Source organism: Gobius niger (assembly GCF_951799975.1).
Source record: "Gobius niger genome assembly, chromosome: 11".
NCBI classification, from domain to species: Eukaryota; Metazoa; Chordata; class Actinopteri; order Gobiiformes; family Gobiidae; genus Gobius; species Gobius niger.
In genome coordinates, this window is record NC_136862.1 from 25,437,324 (window position 1) to 25,458,663 (window position 21,340).

Here is a 21,340-nt window from a genome sequence, read left to right on the forward strand (position 1 = left end):
GGAAACCGTTGTACCCAGAGGAAACCTGGCCTTCAGTCTCCTCTGAAACGGTGCAGCGCCTAACGGGTTTGTCCCTGTTTCAGAGCGTGGTGTCCTGCACTGTTCAGCTCCTTCTTCCTCTTCCTCCTGTGCTTCTCCTTCCACTCCTTCCACTCCACAACAGATGTTCACCATCTTTTGGGACGAGCTTAGTAGTTAATCTGTTTCATTCTCCAGTGAACGTCCATTAGCCAGAACACAAGGGATAATAATATAATAATAATTGACTCCAGTACATACAGAACAGTGCAGCGAGACTACTTGTGCAAGCCAGGAAGTATGAGCACATCACACCCGTTCTGTTTTCACTGCACTGGCTCCCAGTGTCTGCCCGGATCGACTACAAAATCCTGCTACTCACCCATAAATGCATCACTGGTCATGCTCCACAATAGCTGCAAGAACTCATATCACGGAAACCCTCCATCCGCACCCTCAGGTCATCCAGTAGCCTCCACCTCCATGTTCCTTCAACTAAACGCCGAACCGTGGGGGACAGAGCCTTTTGTTCTTCTGCACCAAGGCTTTGGAACAGCCTCCCCGTGGAGTTGAGGGAAACAAAAAACCTGGACTTTTTTAAAGCTAAATTGAAAACTTTCCTTTTTAAGAAAGCTTATAATTGTTGATGTTTTTAATGTGTGTGTTGTCTTGTTGCACTCTGAGATTCTCTGAATGAAAAGTGCGTTACAAATAAAATGTATTATTATTATTAATTCTAATAATGCATTGGTTTTATATAGCGCTTTTCTGGACACTCAAAGACGCTTTACATTGCACTATTCATTCACTCCATGCTAGATGGTGGTAAGCTACTATTGTAGCCAAAGCCACCATCGCCCCCTCCGACCACCACCACTCCCTCACTTCGCTAGGCTTCCTGGTGTTCACAAACAGTCTCCCATCCAAGTCCTGCCAGGCCCTTCCCCGCTTAGCTTCCAAGGTCTGACGGGATTGGGCCTAGCAAAGGCGGAAAGATGCACGTGTGGTTTTGCTGTGAGTCTTGCCCGGATACCTCCTCGTTAGTCCCTTTTTTGTTCCCTGTAGCGCCTCTTGTGACGCCTCCTCTGTGCTGCAGGTGTGGGGGGCTCTTGGTGCCTCTTCAGTGTTTTAGAAGAAGAAATATGTAGGTGTTAAATGTCTTTAGCTCATAAGCTAGCTGTTTGTTACTTTTAAAGAGCTGCTTTCTTCAGGACCATTATGGACCCACCCTAAAGATGTACAAAAGTATCCAGCAACGCAATGTGGAACACAACAAATGCAGCTGTACCAAGAGAGGGGGAGGTTGCTGCCTGTTTACACGTTGCCATGATGAGCATGTTTGCGCCCTCTGCTGCCATTTTATTTTGTATAAGTGCATTTAGAAACATTCTCAGCCCAAGAGGTATGTTCTGGACACACACAATGTTTGAAGTCACAAAACAAGCAAAGGCTGGTGTCCAAAATAAATCAATTTAAAGCTTGACATAAAGCATCATTGAGGACCCACTACTTTTATATTTACAATGATTGTTTTGTTTAAAGTGTGTTGTATAATTTTCACGCCCTTTGATCATCTCTCACAACACACCAGCGCATTAATTTTAATTCCATCAGAAGCGCTTGTTTGCCAAAAAGCCAGTCAGCCCCTGTTGGATTATTGAAGTTGATGGCCCATTCCTCAGCCCTTCAAAGTCCAAAATGATGACAGTTCACTTCTGGCCACTCACTGATGGCTCATCTCTTCATTTTCCAAACAGGCCTCTAATGCCCAGCGTCTATAAAGAAGTTATTGAAAGGCATAACATCTCTATGGTCATCCTGGCAGCGCTTCGGCTCTGCAGAGGGAGCAGAGGCTAAACTCAGATGAAAGGCCATGGCAGAGAGGGAGAGAAATAAATAGTTAGTGACAAAATGGACGGGTTAGTTTTAAGGCAAAATGGTGAGGTGTATTTAGTGTTGTGTCAGTGTAGCAAGGAATCCAAAAACGCATTGTAGTCAAAAAACATTATTTCGATTTAGCAATTGGACAGCAACACACAAAATATAGCCAATTTTGCAATTCATGAAAAGATTAAAGGTATACATATCCCTGCTCTGGCATTCAAATGAACAGAACTTACCCATATATCAAACCCAGTGTGTCCAGTATGCAAACGCACAATCCATAATCGCTTGAAATATGGGTTTGGCTGTTTCCCACGCACAAGGGAAGTCACAGACATTGCTTTGGATGGAAGTCGGATTAGATTGAGACCAGAGGAAGAAATCCATCACTCTTGACACGCAATATCATGTAAGTAGGATGACCAGATTTGGACACATCCTAAAGTGGGTCAGAGAATCTTGTCACTATAACAAGTCCACACAGCACTCTCCAATGCAGCGGCACCCCACCCTCCCCACCCTCCCCTCAAAGCCAGCGAGAGTTGATATATTACAGGCGTAAATTAGATTAGATTATGAGAAACTGTAATGGTCCCCGTGATGAAATTGAGCCGGTGGATAAGGTGGATAAGGTGGCGAGGCCTGTGCAAAGCAAAGAAAAACAGGGGCTGGTGGAAATGCTTATGACGCCCTGTGCGTAGCATGACTATTAATAAACTGCAATTGCTGCGACACGGGGGTTGCTTTTAAGAGAGTGAACTAACCGTTTTATTTAATCACCGCAAATGAGCATAATTATCATTTGAGACAATTATGAACTTAATTATAAATTACAACAATGACGTCTGCATTCGAGGTCGACTGATATGGGTTTTTCTAAGGCCAAATGTTTATTTGATGACTTTAGGTGATCCACTCATAGTTTCTGTCTCAGATTTGATGACTTGCCGTTAGCATTAGCATGCTGCAGCTCGCTGTGGCATTTTGCGCGACGATACAATTGCAGAGATTGTATTAAACCTTTGTATTTAACAAACTAGTTGATAACCAGTTTTCATTGCAATGTTTCTCAGTTCCCCTGAGGCTGAGGAAGACTCATTTTAAAGCCATGACTTAGCTCTTTCCAATGAAAAAAAAATGGAAGTCTCTATAACATTTGGTCCCAGAGATAGCCAGCATGGTAAAATCCCCAAATATCAGCCAGACCTATTTTCACCAGGCCCTTTTTTTTTACACTAAATATTTAAGAGAAAACATTTTTGTTTTTACTGCAAAGCTTTTTTGTTCATGCTAACAAAATTGTCCTTATTTCTTGCTAAAGAGTGTTGTCTGTAAAAAGAAATAATTTCCCCATGCGGGTGAGTAAAAGTCTCTGGGGCCCCCTTAAAATTGGGGCCTAAAACATTGTTTGTACTGATGTCTGGAGAAATTCATGTTTGATATTTTTTTTCATATTAGCACATTGTTATTTTACGTTTCAGCATACCCAAATATCACATTTAAAACACAAATATTATGTAATTGTGTGTTATTTAGTCACAAACTAAAGTCACAAACTCTGCTGTGTGTCGGCTGCTTCATATCACCTTCACATTTGGAGACAGGCAAAAAACCCACCTCAAATTGAAGTCAATTAGAACAAATATATTGCGCTGTAAACATCTGGCAGACGGCCGCGGTGACTGAACTCTAAGTGGCTGCAGCCCACAGCTGTGGAAGTTACTGCCTTGTTTCACTTTGACGATGGAGCCTATGGAAATTTAGGAGCAATTACACTGCAGCTCAAAGCATTGTCAGTTTTATATAGTGTGACAATTAGATGTTTAAAGATTTGTGGGATGTTTTAACTGTATATAATAGAAAAGTGATAATTAACCTCTTAACCTCCACATGAACCGAGCACATTTTCTCCAGTTTGGCATCATCCAAATCTGAAAGCAAAAAAGTGGCAAAATTGCGACAAAAATGTGCCGGAAAATCAACAAAAACACATGACTAAAGAGTGATGAAAAAGTGACAAAAAGGAAGCGAAAAAGTGACAAAAACACAACAAAAAAGCAATTAAAAAATAGTACAAAAATACTTCCAAAAACGTTGGAATAGACCGTCAAAAACGTGTGGAAAAGCAACAATAACACAATTAAAAGAGCAACAAAAACACATGACATAGAGTGACGAAAAAGTAAGAAAAAAGTGACATGAACGTGAAAAAAGACGAGAACACTACAAAAATGCTTCCAAAAACGTGGCAAAAAACCCGACAAAAACGTACGGAAAAGCAACAATAACACAACAAAAAAGCGACAAAAACACGACTAAAGGGCGATCAAAAAGGTGACAAAAATATGATGAGAGAGTGACCAAAACACAACAAAAAAATGCGCTCGGGAGGTACGGTTAAAGGTACGGTATGGTTAAATTAACTCAAATCTTTTGAGTTAAATTCAATATTCACCGAAAGTGAATACAGAAAAGGAAGACATTGGTTAAAATGTATGTAAATGTAATGTTATAGAACGTAATTACGTATTAAGGACAAACAAATCTTTTCTCCCTTTTGTATTGATGGTGAACCATAGCGGGCTCGTTGTTGTTCCCACAGATTGAATCAAGTCCAAATAATATCATACAATCCAAACAACCCAGAAATTAGGATAAATGAAATGGGGATAATGTTAGGCCTTCAAAATTAACAGCGTCAGTATCACGATCATCTGTTGCCACCAATCCTCTGCGCTGGTGTCCAAGTGCTTTGGCATGGACACTCGGCTCCCTATGTTTCTGTGCCGCCTGTGGGAGGACACCAGCTGGCCATGGGGACGAGATCATGCTGAAAGCTGCCATTACCATAAATATCAAGTCACTCAAACACAGGCACTGGCAAAGTCTGACCAAACACGCATTTTACAAGCTGGGGCCAGTAATGTACACAGCATGTGCAAGTGAGATACACTTCCTGGCATTTCAAAAATCCACATAACGCTACTGGTCGGCTTTTGTGCCATGTAATAATTATGTATTTGTTGTTATGGATTTGTGGAGTTGTTTTTTTTCCATTGGGGACAATAAAACCCAACCATCAACTGGTGCCTTAGGAAAATCTGCCAGGAGAAGTGGGCAAACGCAGTGCAGCGCTTGGGAAATAAAAATAAAATAGGTCACACGCTCTAATATTCGTTGGACGGCCATTAGCTTTGATTATAGCAGGCAATTTGCTGTGGCATAGTTTCAATTAGCTTTGGCAAAGTCTTAAGATCATGTTTCCCCCAAGATTTGATTGTATTGATCATGAGAGAGTTTGACCCCAGTGAAAAGTCTTCTCCAGCATATCCCCAATGATTCTCTATGGAGTTGGCCGATCCATGTGGGAAAATGATTGAGTGACCCTGAGTCAGTTTTTCACAATGTGAGCCCATTGATGGAATAACTTGGTCATCCAGGATGTTCATGTCGTCAGCTGATCTCATTCTTTGGGAGCAAAGTGTTGCTGAACTTTGACCTGACAAACTGCAGCAACACCAGATCATTACAGTTAGTCAAGTCCTGGTGGTTTTGGACTCTCTTTTTGTGGGAGTTGTTAAGATAAGAAAAGATAAGATGAGATAAGATAAGATAGCCTTTATTGATCTCACAATGGAGAAATTTACTTGTTACATTCAGCTCCTGTCCCGAGTCCAGGGGCAGCCCAGGACGGAGCTGGCCCTCATCACCAACTTGTTCAGTCTGTTCTTGTCCCACTCTGTGCTAAACACACGGCAGCGTAGTGGAGAGCAGAGGCCACCACAGAGTCATTAAAAGTCCTAAGCAGAGGCCTCTTCACTCCGTAAGGACCTCAGTCTCCTCAGAAGGTGGAGGCGACTTTGGCCCTTCTTGTACAGGGCGTTGGTGTTGTGGGACCAGTCCAGTTCATTGTTGAGGTGAACACCCAGGTACTTGAGACTGTCCACCTCCTGGATGTTCAGCGGTGTGTGCGGTAGTGTCCTCCTCCTGAAGTCGATCACCATCTCGTTACTTACTGGTGTTCAAGCACAGGTGGTTGCGCTCTCACCAGTCCACAAAGTCCATGATATTTGTTTTGTTTTCTTTTGTGATGGGGAAACTGGAGCACCCACCTGAGAATTATACAGACAAAAGCGCATTACAGAGTCGTTTTTTGTTGTTGCACTCTTGAGTGTAGTTATATTCCAAGGAGATCGAAATGTTCAGATTTGCGTACCAGTTCATTGTGCATCGTTGTATCGCTGGCATATGAAAACACAACCCAAGCATTTCCATCGAAAGTGACAAAGCTTGAAAGTTACATTCCTTTAATTGAAGCCATTAAAACTGAAGCACCAATGTAAAGAATGTATTGTCAATATAAAGTGTAATAACACGGCGACTGTTGCTTTATATTATTGCAGCCTCCAGGCCAAGTGTAGTGATGGATTCAAAATACTAGGCACAAGTCGATTTGGCCTGTAAAATGTTCAGCGCGCTTGTGGCGGGGGTGATTCTGGCTGACGGCAGGAAAAGCTTAAGGCAGCTTGGTCCTGGTTTGACCTCAGCTGAGTTTTGGTTTGGTTGAGGAAGCTCCGCGCTGGGAAGAGAGAACATGAGGTTATTGTAGGTGAAGAAGCATATGGAAATCAGTGAGAGAGCGGTTGGGAGCGCTCACACGGAGTAACTAAGCAAGACTCACTCATATCACGTTCATCACGGCCCACCTTCCAGGTCTTATTGCTAGTTTGGACTGCGTCAATCAATACGGGGTTCGTGAGAGGCAAAACGAACTGTATGGCCAGTTTCACGGGTACTCACGCGTCCAAACAATAGCAGTAGCAGATGGGAAATGTTAAGACGTTGGACCGGGGACACACCGGAGATTATCCCATGCCGCGGAGCAGACTCGGGATGAGCCCCTTCTGGCGCCAAACTATCTGCGTGTTCAGGTGTGCCCAGACGACTACCCAGCATGCAACACTGCTACTGCACTGTTCAAGTCAAGCCCCGAAGACGAGAGCTTGGGCCAAGAGAAACTACTTTACCTCCTGCCCCAAAAAAAGCACTATAGAAAGACCGTAGAACAGGTGGCTGATGGACCATTCGCTCCCTGGCTTTGGTTTGATAATTGCTAGTTTGAAACAGAACTACGCTGGCGGCTTCAGAGTATTAATACTGCACAGCTTCCGCAGCCGTACACGGATCGTTTGGAGAAACAACCAAAGGTCGTTATTGAGACATAAAAAGGCGATGATACGATGCCAGTGCGTAACTTCAGTACGCCTGTTCGATGTGGGCAAACACTTAGCTTTTACATGAAACATTATGCTCGTAATCAGAGGTTGTTTTTGTAGTTTTTTCCCGTAACCCCACAGCTGTCAGGGGGAGTCATTTCAAAGCTATCTCTCAGTTGGAAAGACAATTCATTATTTAAAGCGCTTTCCCCCTCTCTTTAGTGAGCACAAATAAACGGTTTGTGCGTAAATAGGGAAATGGCTGGCTTGAAATTGAAATAATTATGGACAACGGCTCCTGTTTTAATCTTGTACAGTAGCGGCTGTGGGCTAGTAATGTAAACTAGCTCAGGCTGTGCTGGGGACAGTTTTTGTTTGTCTTTTACTATCAGATCTGATAACTGCTGTTTGTTAGAGTATAATGAGGCATCATTGAACCACATATCACCAAACACTGTACCTAGATTGAGGAGTTGTCATTTTATATAAACCTGGAACTCAATCCGTTGGTGACGGTGCATATCACTATAGAGCAGGAGTGTCAAACTAATTTTGGGTCATGGGCCAAAATTCAGCTCCCACAGCGGGACACATATAATGTAAACCAGAAATAAACTATTCAGAAAACATGTTTTACTAAATAAAAAATAGTAAGGAGCCCTGTGACTTTAAAATCAAAGCCCGACAGGACTGTGGCTTAATAACTAGTAGTGACTTACACTTTACCAGCCCGAGTCACAAGTTTCTCAAAGTGTTGTAGTATTATTTCCTTTTTTATATACCCCTAGTGGCTGGAGTGAGTATTCTGGCTATGTCTTTACAAAATTCGTACACATACTCACATACTTTAAGCTCTATAAGTTGCAAGCCAAACAAAATCATCTCGTGGGCCGCATCTGGCCCGCGGGCCTTGTGTTTGACATGTATGTCATAGAGGGTGTGCTGGTAGCCAAAATGACTGTCATATTCAAGAATGTCGAGGGATCTGTTTCCGAATGAAAATTATAAAAAGACTTTGTTCCAGCCATCAACCCCAACTACAGGAGAATAAATGGATAAAATGTCCAACGATGGATGTTGTTCAGAAACTATCCAAATAGATACAGCTTTAAAGGGGGGGGTATTATGCAAAAACAACTTTTGCAAGCTTTTAATCATGTTATTATGTCATTCCCTCATTAAAAACATGCCGGAAGTGTTGCCTTGGCACATTCATATTTTTGAGTAATCTGTAAAAACTCTGATGGCAGCCATTTTATGTCACGGTTCTGTCTGTTATGTTCAGTTCCCCCTTGATTTTGTTTGGTGTTCTTGTCCTTAGTGTTTTATTTTGACTTGTCTGTTCTGTCCTTGTGATTTTGCTTTGCTTCCCCTTTGTTGATCACCTGCCCCGCCTTAATGTGTTTCACCTGTTCCCTGTTCCTTGTGTATTTAGACCCCTCTGTTTTCCCTTGTCTTTGTTGGATCATTGTCGTTCATGTCTGTGTCTCACGTCTGTGTCCTGGTTCAGTTTTGTGAGTTTTTGTTTTTTGCATTTTTGTCCTTGGATTTGTTACATTAAATTTATTTTCAGTATTTTGATCTGCTTGCATCTGGGTCCTCCAAACCACGACATATTAGGGATAGGTTTGCCTGAGTCCACCTAGGAACGCCCCCACCTCCTGGAGACGCCTCTGACCTTTCGTCACCAGCCGAGTAACCAACCACTGCTCCTCAGCAGAACCCCCTCCCCACTGATGCCACAGACAGCGTGTGGAGGGGGCGTGTCGGAAAGGGGTCAGAGGTTCTTAAAGAGACAGAGGCCTATTTCAAGACATTCGCTACAGCCATTTGAAAGAGCAATTTTATACAAGGCAGTTATTCTAATTTACTGCATGTACAAACCAACAGAAGGTTTGGTCATCATTGTAGTGTGCTATAGACTGGTGCTATGTGATTGAAAAAAGCATAATACCCCCTCTTTAAGGCACATCTTTTATTATTTATCCACAATGTATCATATGCTATACAAACCTTTTTTTCTTTACTCATGCAAAGTCAATTTTATTGCTCACAAGGAAGCCTAAATCCGATTTGTGCAATTTCTGGGACAACAAAACCCCTATCTGTATATGTGCCAAAGAGACTTTATGGTCCTCACAGTATATTTCATTCAAAACTGTATCAAAACGCACATGAACTTCGAAGCAAGCCTAACAGCTTTGTCCATGAGCAGTGACAACGTTAACTGGACCTTTGCGGGAATTCTCATCTCGCTCGGGTCATATCGAGGTACATTATTGCCCACTTTAAATGAATCATACAGTTAAACTTCATTGGTGTCTGGGGAGGCACGGGTTATTTCATTATGTTATATCTTGGCATATTTATGTTGACAAGTCACACCAGGCAGCACCGCTCTCTCACTACAACATCACCACTCATGGAGTCAAGCATATTCACAGCACAGAAATGGTTTGTAAAATTGCCCACCCAAAACGACTGCAGCCCATTTTATTTTTTTATAGTTTGCTTGTGCATAGACTAATACAGTTTTCAAAAGCAAGGCCCTGTCAGTCCAAACAGAGGGTAGATCATGTTGAGAAACTGTGCATTATGCCAAAAGCTTGTTCTACTAATTGCATTAATGTTCACTGCTGTGTGGCTGATACTGTTTTGTATGGCTGTTATAGTGTGGTATGTCACCTCTTTTTTTTTAGGTGCAGGCTTAAAGTGGACCCAAAGGATTATCCAAACAATGTGAAAAGTGAAGTGGTATTGGCGGGATTTGCTTTGGCCCTGTAATCCCAAATGCAGCTGTGCCTCTCCAAAACTTGAAATAGGTCCCCAGGAAGTCAATGTTACAATTGACATCGAGTTTCGGGTTTCTTTTGTGTAAGGGAATCTTTTTGCATGCTTATCTCGGTTAGTCTTATGACAGATGCCCTTGTTTAAGAAATTCTAAATGAGTTCCTCTTATTAAAGGGTAAATGTCATTTAACAGAAACCGCTCCTCGTCCATATATTCATACCAAATTAATCAAAACGCTTCACTCTGATCCAGCTAAAAATAAACTTCAGCTCTAGCCAGGAGCGTGTCCAGACTATTTTCTTATTACCAACCAGCCAAGTGGCTGGCATAGTGTACATGAACATCTGTGCAGAGTATGGGCTGGAAACCCAAAGGCCAAAGTGGGAAACACTTCCAAAGGTGGCAGAGAATGACCGAGCCAAGATCCTGTGGGACTTCCAGATACAGACGGACAGAATGGTACTGGTTAACCAACTTTACATTGTGGTGGTAGACAAAGAGTAGAGGAAAGCCGTTGTGGTCGACATAGCAATACCAAGCGACTTCAACATCAGGAAAAAAGAACATGAGAAACTAGAGAAATACCAGGGGCTCAGAGAAGAGCTGGTGAAGGCATCAGTGGTGCCTGTGGTCGTTGGGGACAATGACCCCCAAACTGTAGGAGTGGCTACAACAGATCCCAGGAAATACATCAGACATCTCGGTCCAGAAAAGTGCAGTTCTAGGAACAGCAAAGATACTGAGCAGAACCCTCAAGCTCCCAGGCCTCTGGTAGAGGACCTGAGATTGGAGGAAAAAAGAGAGCAGCCTCTTTGAGGGAGAGTTTTATATTAGTTTGGAGGTACAATATAAGCAATATTTCATACGAAAATAATTCTGACCCCCAATGTTCTCCCTCAGCCCCTCTGAGTGGCATGGAACCTGCGGTAGCCAATCAGATTCCAGGGGTATCGTACGCCAGTGTTTTTGTATTGTGCAGTAAAATACAGTACACAGACGATCACTGAAAGGTCCGAGGGGTCCACAAGATAAAAAAAAAGTTGAGAACCACTGTGGTACGCCTCTGGATGTTACTTCCTTTAGCCTCACCACTCTTGCCATCAGGTCTTTGATTCATGGTAATAAGGGCTGACGTACTTTCACTTTTTCGTACATATCTTTTAATTTATGCATTGTAAGATCAAGACAATGGTGCACTAAAGTGTTTGAAGACGCAAGAATAGAAAATGTGCAACCCTTAAAGTGCAAGTGTGGCTTGTAGTTTTTATGGAGACTTACCTCTCTCATTTTGGTGTTTTTCAGAATCACCACCACAGCTGCCTGCATGATGGACCTGCGGAGGTACCCGCTGGACGAACAGAATTGTACATTGGAGATCGAAAGCTGTGAGTAATACAGTATTTGTGTTTCTCACTGGTTTTTCCACATTTACGGAGGCGCCGCTAACCTCTGCCTGTGGGATGAATGGGATAAAAGCGAATGGCGTTTCCCTTTCTATGAGAATAAAGAAGAAACGAGAAACAGTGACTCACCCGTGTACTTTTACTTCATACAGGCAAGCGTAACACACATGAGTATTTTAAGACATTTGAACTTTCATGCGAGTGCCAGCGTCATGGGTCCACTTGAAGCCAACGAGGTCAAGAGAGGAAACATCTTAATCAAAAACCACAGCACACCCAGAGCACCTTTCAGAAAGATGCTTGTAGCTGCAATTGTCGGCCCCTGCTGTGCGGCGGCCATTAAAAAGTTAATGGACTGGAGTAAAGCGTGGGAGTCAATGATCGACAAGTCACACAAAGTCATCTGAGTCATCACATAAGTGCGTTTTTTACATAAAACAGTGCATGGGATATCTCCACACAGCAAAACCTTTACACCTATATTATTGATAGTTAAACACTCTTTTCATTTTTTTTTTTTGTAGAGCCCAGGCCCAGCTTTTCCTCGCACATTCATTCGTAAATATCGACATATTTTATTTCTGCTATAATCCAAATATGTCATATATCATTTCCTTTCTGGGAGAGCCCTGCATACAAAATATGGCAGAGATGTATTCGCAATTCGTAACTATATTTTGAAGGATTTTCAGAGGGATTTTTTAATATCTGATTCCTAGCCCGATTTATTAAGCTTTGAACGCACACAAAAAGGCAAACTTTTATTTATTTATTTCATTTCAGCAAAAAAAATCTTAGAAACAAAATAAAACCATAATTTGAAACCTGGGTCAATCCATTATCTAGATTTTGTTGCTGAAAATATAGTCAATTTTGGCCATTTTTATGCATAAAACATAAAATGACAGAAAACTTGCCATACATCTTTTTCTCATATTTATGTCAGTAATCTACACCAGAAGTTTCAAGTTGATATCACTAAATGTATTGTTTTCATTTTTTTTCCTATTCACCTGCAGTGTCTGGCCTTAATAGAAACTCATAGCTCATAACTCACAGCACTTCAGCCAATTCCTGCTGTCTGTAAAATGTCTCTAAGATTAAATCTGACCTTGACCTTTTTCACATCAAGTCCCACTTCATGAAGAACAGGTCTAAAATAGACCTTAACTGGACTGTATTAGGTCTAAACTGGTTTTAAAACACATTGAAACCAGAAAAACAGCCAACTTAAAGGTGCATTATGCAACTCTTTATGCAGGGGAAAAAAAGTTGACATGTGTGTAGTGACCCAGCGGCTGTATGAGTCTTCAGCGTGGAGCCTTTACTTTCCATCACAGTGTGTGAATCGCATTGTCACATTGCAAATAATCCTCATTGATGATTTAAACATGAAACAAGGCTACAGCTTTAAAGTTTATGGGCAGACTTGATTCAATGTTGCGCTGCATCGACATGCTCCTCCACGCCATGGGCCGAGCACAGAGGCTGAGCCCGGACCAGAGACACTAGAACCTGGACTGCGGGCCATAGAGACACTCATGGTGTTTTTTTAAATATATTTTCTTTTTTTAACAAAAGACCGCTGTTGCGCAAACTTTGTGTGGATGGCTTCCCCGCCTCACACCCGCTGCCGTGGACTCACCTGGGTCTTCGCGAGGCCCTGCTCCGTGTTGTGGCTGGTTTGAGCTCTGAGTCTGTGGACCGTATTCCGTGACGCGAGTAGCCCGGGTGTCAAACAAATCCTTTGACAGCTCCACAGCTTCCTTTGGTCCGGACGGGTTCGTAAGGCCCAGGAGTGGCGCGCCTGTGGTCAGCTGACCGCGCACTCTCCTCAGGGGGATGATCAAAGCTTGTCCCGTCGTGGGCTGTGTTCGGTCCGGACGGGTTGGTTAGGTTCCGGTCGGCTGTCAGCTCTCCGCGCACCTGTTTCCTCTCGGAGGAAAGCTCTGCCCAGGCTGAAAGACGCGTAGTCCTGCCCTCGGCTCCAGCGCTGGGTCCACGGAGCTGCTTTTCACTGGTTCAGATCATGGTTCAGAGTCTCTGCAGCGTCACCCCAACATTCTTCTTTTTACCACACACTATTTTTTTTTTATGTGGTAAATGTATACCCTTCTTTCTTAGGCCTACAGCTTATTTAATAAACACTTTTTATTGCTTGCCCTGAGGAAGGCCTAGAGCCGAAACGCGTTGGCAATTTTATCTCATCTAGCCATGTTTAAATAAAGGCTTTTTATCACCTCCACTTATGGAGTGCCTCAGTTTGTTTGATTTTTTTTCCGCTAAAACGGATCCCTGCACTGAAGAGCACCCAAAAGACCAAGTTTATACAACTTCTTTAAATCCAATTAGCACACAACACTTTTTTTTATTATTAACCTATTTCTTTTTCCCCCTCTTCTTTTATTTTGTAAATGTGATCTTGGATTGGCTATAAGGTTAATGTTGGTTACTGACAGATTCTTGAATTTTCCTCATGCGCAAGAATATCATATTTGTTGTGCTAAAAACAGCTCTTTATCATTTCCTGGTTGAAGAAATGTTCTTTTTTTGCCGTGTTTAGTGCGTGTGATCAAAAGTAAAGACGCCATACTGATCACTACGACATAAAATACGCACAAACATCAACTTCTATTACCACATAAAAAGTTACATAATGCGCCTTTAAATGCATGTAATAAATAGGATTTAAATAGCCAATGATCCTGATCCCCACCTGAGGAAGCCCAAGCCCACGATAACAATACCTTGCCTGTATTTCTTTAGCGCTTGAGCTTTAGTGACATCTTGTGGTAACCTCACACGGCTTTTTTCCCACTGCCCTTAATTGACCCGTGGTTGTCACAGAAAACGTCTTTATGAATGACTGCTTTTACTGCAAGTGAGTTCCCCCCCCCCCCCCCATTTCCCCCCTTATCGTACTACGTGAATAATATAAAGTAAGGTTAACCGAGACTTCTCCCTCAGTCTGGACAGATGGGGCATTAACCTTGCACGGCGAGACCTGCCACCTCGTATTTGTTTAGCCGCTACCAACACGTGCCTCTCCATAATGCATGTCCAACCCAGGTTTCCACATGTACATTTACCTCATGCACAGGGAAATACCATTCAGGGGGCTGTTTTATTCATAAGGGCGAACCTCCCTGATGTTCTGGGTCACTATTATGAGCAGCTGTTTGCCACTCTTTTGGGCACAGCATGCTGAATATGCCAAAACATTACTACTGTACATGCTAGTAAGTGCAGCATTGTTTTTTTTTGTTTTTTTTATAAATCATGACGGGAGGAAGGCCACTTGTGTTTGCAGGCCTCGGTGCCGATAAAGTTTTTTTTATGTGTTTTGAGTTTTCAAGGTGTTTGCGAGGAAAAAAAAAAAAGTCATTGTTTTGTATGATTCTAATTCATTAGATGCCGAGCAGATCTCATTATAGCAAAAAACAATATCCAAAATATAAAAGCCCCTGGTGGAATTGGGACGTGCCATTATTGTTGTGATAAAGTTTACTTTAAATAGTCTCTTGGGTGTAATTGTCTTTGTACGAAATGAAGATAGAAAGCTGCGTGGAACCAGTTTGGTTAAAAATAGTGTGTGTTTCCAAAGTTTTCCCAAAAATTATCAAGCAATATGATACAACCACGATATAAGAAGTAAATAGCACTGGTTTTAACACCTCTTAAAGGGGCTAGATGCAAGTTCGCCATGTTATACTCACTACTACCACCTCAGGTCATATGTGTAACTGCACCTTCTATATTAAAGGGATTTTTCAGGATTTTTGACATAGGGCCTCATTTCCTAGTTATCCAGAGTGCTGTTCTTATATTTGAAGAGTTTTGTGGCGCTAGGCTAGGGCATTTCTAGGTATCAGCTACAATGCATTAAAAACAGTCTGACGCACTCCACAGAGCACCTGAGGCAAATCATTTATAACGCCAGACTAACGATATAAATGTTTGTGTCGATAGAATAATTTTTGGAATATAACTGACCTTGCATCACATGAATGATCGCATTTTGAGGGACTATTTTCTAAATAATAATAATAATAATAATGCATCAGTTCTATATAGCGCTTTTCTGGACACTCAATGACGCTTTACATTGCACTATTCATTCACTCCATACTCGGTGGTGGTAAGCTACTATTGTAGCCACAGCTGCCCTGGGGTAGACTGACGGAAGCGAGGCAACCAGTCTGCGCCATCGGCCCCTCCGACCACCACCACACACTCACTCACTCACTCCATTCGCTAGGCTTTCTGGTGTTCCCAAACAGTCTCCCATCCAAGTACGGACCAGGCCCTTCCCTGCTTAGCTTCCAAGGTCTGACGGGATTGGGCAGAGCAAAGGCGGTATGGCCGCCTAGCAGATCACTCCGCCACTGCGTAGCTTATACAACCACGAAGCTGATGATGCTCGATCGACAGACATTTGTATCGCTAGTTTGGCGTTATACGTGATTTGCCTCAGGTGAACTGTGGAGTGCGTAAGACTGTTTTTAATGCAGGGTAGCTGATATCGTAGAAATGTGCAAGCCTTGCATTAGCCTAGCGCCACGAAACTCTTCAAATATAAGAACTGCTTGAATTACAAAAAAAAACATCTCCAGAAATCAGCAACACTCTGGATAACTAGGAAATGAGGCCCTATGTCAAAAATCTTAAAATTTCCCTTTAAGCTCGTGCATGTCGGCACTTCGGACCCGAAGCAAGTATGGTATGAGCAACAGGTATGAGCTCATTCTACACATTAGGACATTGCTGGAACATGTACGGGCAGGAAAATACATAATTTTAACATTTTTAAACTCTGTATAGTCCCTTTAACCCTCACCTGGACCACGTTTGGGTTTACCCAAATCTAAAAGCTTCTTGAAAAAAGTGTCAAAATAGCAAACAAAAAGGAGATGAAAACGAGGATAGAAATGCAATAAAAGAGTGACAAAAAAATGACAAAAAAGCGAGGGAAGAGTAAAAAAAATGTGTGACGAAAACGCAATAAAAGACCAAAAACGTGACAAAAAAGCGCTAGAAAACGCTACAAAAAAACGGCATTAAAGTGACAAAAAAGCCACAAAAGAGCAACAAAAAAGGGACAAAACGGGATGAAAATGTGGCAAAAATGTGATGAAAACCAAACAAAAAAAGCGATATAAAAAGATCAATTTCGATGAGTTTTTGTAGGTCTTAGCTTTCAAACGAGGAGAAAAGGCACTCGGTTAGGGCGGGGGTTAAGAGTTAATGAATCTGGTCTAAAAATATGTTGATACAGTATGTCATTAGCTATACTGTACTGCTGAACCTACAGTGTGCATTTCAAATGGCCTCTTTGATTCCAGTGGTCTTGCATGAGGAAGCTGTCACTGCCAGTCCACTTTGTAAGGGGGAAGTGAAGGCTCTTTTGCTCGTATTATCGTCGCGTCTCCACCAAATATTTTCTGCACCAGTGGCGCACATCATATGGACATAGTGGCTTCCTCGCTTTATCTCTTCCCATCGGAGGACATTTTTAGAAAGCACCAACCGTCCTCCGGGGTGTAAATACTTTCAGTTTATTTATTTATCTTATCTTCAGATGTGCAGTCCCCTGTCCGGGCTCCAAAGTCAGCAGCAGATTTGTGAGTGCTGCTGCAAACTCTGAAGTGTCTTTTTTTTCCATTTTTTTTTTTAATTGGACATTGGGAATGACTTGAAAGTGACTTTGAACCGAGAGGAATCAAAAATTAATCTGTGCCGCGTTTAGCAGCAGAGGATGTGGAGATGGAGCGAGAGGGAAGTGGGAAGTGGGCTGTTGTTCCGATCATTTGATGTGAATTGTCTGTTTATGCAGGGGCCATATGTTTGACGAGAAGTAATTCTCGCCACGCGCTATAAAAAGGAGTCTATTCTAATTGTCTTATTTGAACCAGAGTTTGTGAAGATTGTACTAAACTGACTGCTATATTTAATGTTGTTGCATATATTTAACATTTTACTATATGTGTAGCATTTTGGCACTTTGTCATCCATCCATCCATCTATACAGACGGCATCTCGTCATAGAAGGGGCCGTGGGAAAACAGAATCTTTCGGGAAACACCATTTTCTCTCTTTTTAGCCGTTTTCTGGTGGAATATATATATATATACAGTGCCTCTCGAAAGTATTCATACACCTTGAACTTTTGCACATTTTGTCATGTTTACAACCCTAAACATAAAGATTTTATTTTTATTTTATTTATTGAACGTTCACACACAAGTAACAAACAACTGTGAAGTGAAAGCAAAATGATACATGATTCTGTTATTTTTCAAAAAATAGAAAAGTGAAAAGTGGGACGTGCATAACTATTCATACAGCATGAATGAATACTTTGTGGGACCCCCTTTTGCTAACAGCAGCAAGTCTTTTGGGTCTGACTCTACAAGATTTGCACATGTAGAGACTGACATTTTAGCCCATTCATCTTTACAAAACAACTCAAGCTCTGTCACATCAGAAGGAGAGCGTTTGTGAACAGCAGTTTTCAGATCTTTCCACAGATTTTCAATAGGATTTAGGTCAGGACTTTGACTGGGCCATTCTAACACATTAATATGTTTTTATTGAACCATTCCATTGTAGATTTAGCTTTGTGCTTCGGGTCATTGTCCTGCTGAAGGTGAATCTCCGCCCCAGCCTCAGTTCTCTTTCAATAATGTCCTTCTTCTTCCACTCGTTCATGAAGGCCAGATTTGTGTAGATACGACTTATAGTTGTCCCATGTACAGATTCCCCCAGCTCAGCAGCAGGACTTCACAGCTCCTCCATAGTTATCTTGGGGCACTTGGTTGTATATCTTACCAGTGCTCTCCTTGTTTGATCTAATATTTTAGATGGGCGACTGTGTCTTAGTAAGTTGGCAGTGGTGCTTTACTCTTTCCATTTCTGAAGGATGGATTGAACAGTTGCTCCGGGAGATGTTTAAATCTTGGGAAATCTTTGTGTAACTTAACGCTCCTTTAAACTTCTCCACAGCTTTATCCCTGACCTCTCTGGTTTGCTCCTTGGGTTTGCTCCTTGGCCTTCATGATGCTGTTTAGTGACCGATACACTCCGACCACAGCTCTGAGGGCCTAAAAGAACAGCTGAAATTATACTGAGAGTAGATTACACACAGGTGCCTCTATTTAATGGTTAGGCCAAGGTGTGAACATTCTGGAGTCATTAGGAATGTTATAAAGGCAATTTAATGCACTTAGAAAATGCTGTATGAATACTTATGCGCGCCCCACTTTTTACTTTTCTATTTTTTGAAAAATAACAGAATCATGTATCATTTTGCTTTCACTTCACAGTTGTCGGTTACTTGTGTGTGAACGTTCAGTTAAAAAATCTAAATAAAAAACTATGTTTAGGCTTGTAAACATGACAAAATGTGCAAAAGTTCAAGGTGTATGAATACTTTCGAGAGGCACTGTAACTTATTTATCATACAAATAAAGTTCAGTCTAAATCGGGTCCATATGGATATCTTTTCACAGCAGATTGTTCAGTAGTAGCGATAAAACGGCAGTCGTAGCTAGCACTAACTAGCATTAGCATGTAGCACTCTGTTATTTATGTATTTATGGGCTGATGAACCACTTTGCTCCTCTCCATGTCTTTATATCTTTATGTAGTAGAAAACTATATCAATAATGATGCATTTGTTAAGGTAGTTTTTGAATAATTGGAGAATGTTAAGATTTTTCTCTTGGTTTTCCTCTTAACTGTTTCAAACATGACCATATATGGGCGATGCCAGAGATGCCGTCTATACGTTTGTTACGTTGTGACGTCACAGCTCTACTTCCGGGTTCGCAGATGTGCAAGAAACTGCAAAAAACTCTTTAAAACCACAATGAATATTTCTGAAACGCAACCAAGAGTTACTGAACATACTTATTTATCAGGCCCATTTGCCAAAAATGCTGTACCTACTGCTATAAAAGTAATATTTACCTAACGGCGCAGCAGCTAAGCTAACCCTGGAAGTAGCGACTTTAGTAAATAATACGTTTTTAGCAGTAGGTGCAGCAGTTTTGGCTAATGAGTCTCTCCGTTGAGTTTCAGAAATATTGATGGCTGTTTTTAAGAGTTTTGTATGTTTTTTTCTCAGATATTTTTCCAGAGAATATAAATGATAACACAAACACTTTTTTTCCCCCTTAGTGGTTGTGCTAAGCCTTGGCCTTGAGGCTTGTCTCTGTGCTGCTACTTTGTGCTGATACTTTGTGGCATCTATCTATCTATCTATCTATCTATCTATCTATCTATCTATCTATCTATCTATCTATCTATCTATCTATCTATCTATCTATCTATCTATCTATCTATCTATCTATCTATCTATTCTATCTGAACTGAAGATGTCTATCTATCTTCAGTTCAATTAGCAGCTAGTGTTGGACTTAACTACTGTTTGGTTTACACAGTAATGCTTAACCCGCAGTTACTCCGACAAAGGTCAAAAGTCCACTCACCAAATACAATTCATCCAAATGCTATTAATTGACCAGACACTTCAGCCAACTTCAATATTAATACAGTGAAGATGTGTTTTGTATTAATGGGGTGAGGAAATGTCAGCGCTGGCGGGAAGAGGGAGGCTGATTTAAGAGAACGGAGCATGTAGGTTACAGTGGTGTTAATGAAGAGGAGGGGGGGGGGGGGGGGGGGGGGGGGGGGTAGGGCGTATAGGTCCGCTTACGTAATACGACTGTACAGGCTACGTCACCAGCATGAATGAACGAGGGCAAGGCGCAAGGCAAGAAACGGGGGTAATCGGACGGAAACCAGCGCTGAGTGGTAGGAGGAGGAGGGAAGAGTTGTTGTCTGGGGCATTTGCAAACACAGGCCGAATTTTTTCTTTTTCATTTTGTCATTTACTTGGGAGTATTGAACATCGCTACACTGCGGGGTCTTGTAGGTGACTCTGTGTTACTATGTCAACTGAATGTTTGGCTCTCTTGGCAAAGTCAGGTCTTTTTAGGGGACCCATCGCTTACTCTTAGTCTTAGTATCCCGCTTCAGGTTGGAAAGAGCATTGTTAGAACCCAGGAGCTTCTCGCTGCGGGGCTTGACACTAAAACTTCCTTGAGAACTAAAATACCTTGGGAATACTTAGCAGGGTTTAATGGAAAATCAAACAACAAACATACGGCTACTTTTTCCACCGTGGCCAAGGCGTGAGTTGACCTCCAGGAGAAACAACGTGACGGCCAGAGCGGGTGACGGACTGAAGCTGCCTCACGCTGCAGGCCCATGCATTGAGGATTACATAACGGAGATCACAAAGACAAAGTGCATGGCCTGCCTTGACTTCTCACAGTCCAGCGCGCTCCCTTCGCTTCGCCGTGATGTAATGTCAGAGTTTAATTCGCGCTTCCTGCTGTACCCACCACCGACTCGCTCCGCTATTCCCTGTTGCTGCATGACGGTTTAAAAACTCTCCAGGTCAGTCTCTGTACTCAAGGACCAGGGTTCATTGAGAGCCTATGGCAAGAAGAGTGACCGTTGTACCACATCTATACCTAGAGCAGCCTGTCATATATCACACTGATACGGGTGTAGGGCTGTACAGGTTCGGTGAAAGCAGATCTATTCTGTCGACAAGTATTGCTTAAAGTGCATGGAGACTTAATATATGATAACATAAATGCACCGAAAGTTTAGCTATTGCCCCCCCCCCCCCCCCTAAATCTTTCAGCTCTGTTCTGTGCACAACAACCTCCCTGACCTGACTGCGGGCACTGGATTATACAACCAACTTTTACGCTCTGAAAAATTTCGTACTTTCTTTCAACTTCCTTCACTATTCCCCCCCCACCCCCCCTTTCTCGACAAGTTCAATCGGATTGTCATCAGCCACGACTACAGAGCCATTCTAGTCAATCATTTATTCGCCTTGCCCACTGTCCGTGTCTCCGCTGATTCGGGCCAAAATGAGAGCGAAAGCAGGCGCCAACTGTGGTTTTGGATTAATATTAATGCCTCCCTTTACACATCCACTGCAGGTTTAA

The 21,340-nt window shown here is 42.2% G+C and overlaps 1 protein-coding gene across 1 annotated transcript in view; it reads left to right on the plus strand.

Moving 5' to 3' along the window:
• The window catches only part of gabrb2b (gamma-aminobutyric acid type A receptor subunit beta2b), an 80,295-nt gene that overhangs the window by 42,572 nt on the left and 16,383 nt on the right, over positions 1-21,340 (plus strand). The window contains exon 5 of the mRNA XM_079565982.1: positions 11,212-11,294. Coding sequence (XP_079422108.1) covers positions 11,212-11,294 — 83 coding nt within the window. The remainder of the gene's footprint in view (positions 1-11,211; positions 11,295-21,340) is intronic.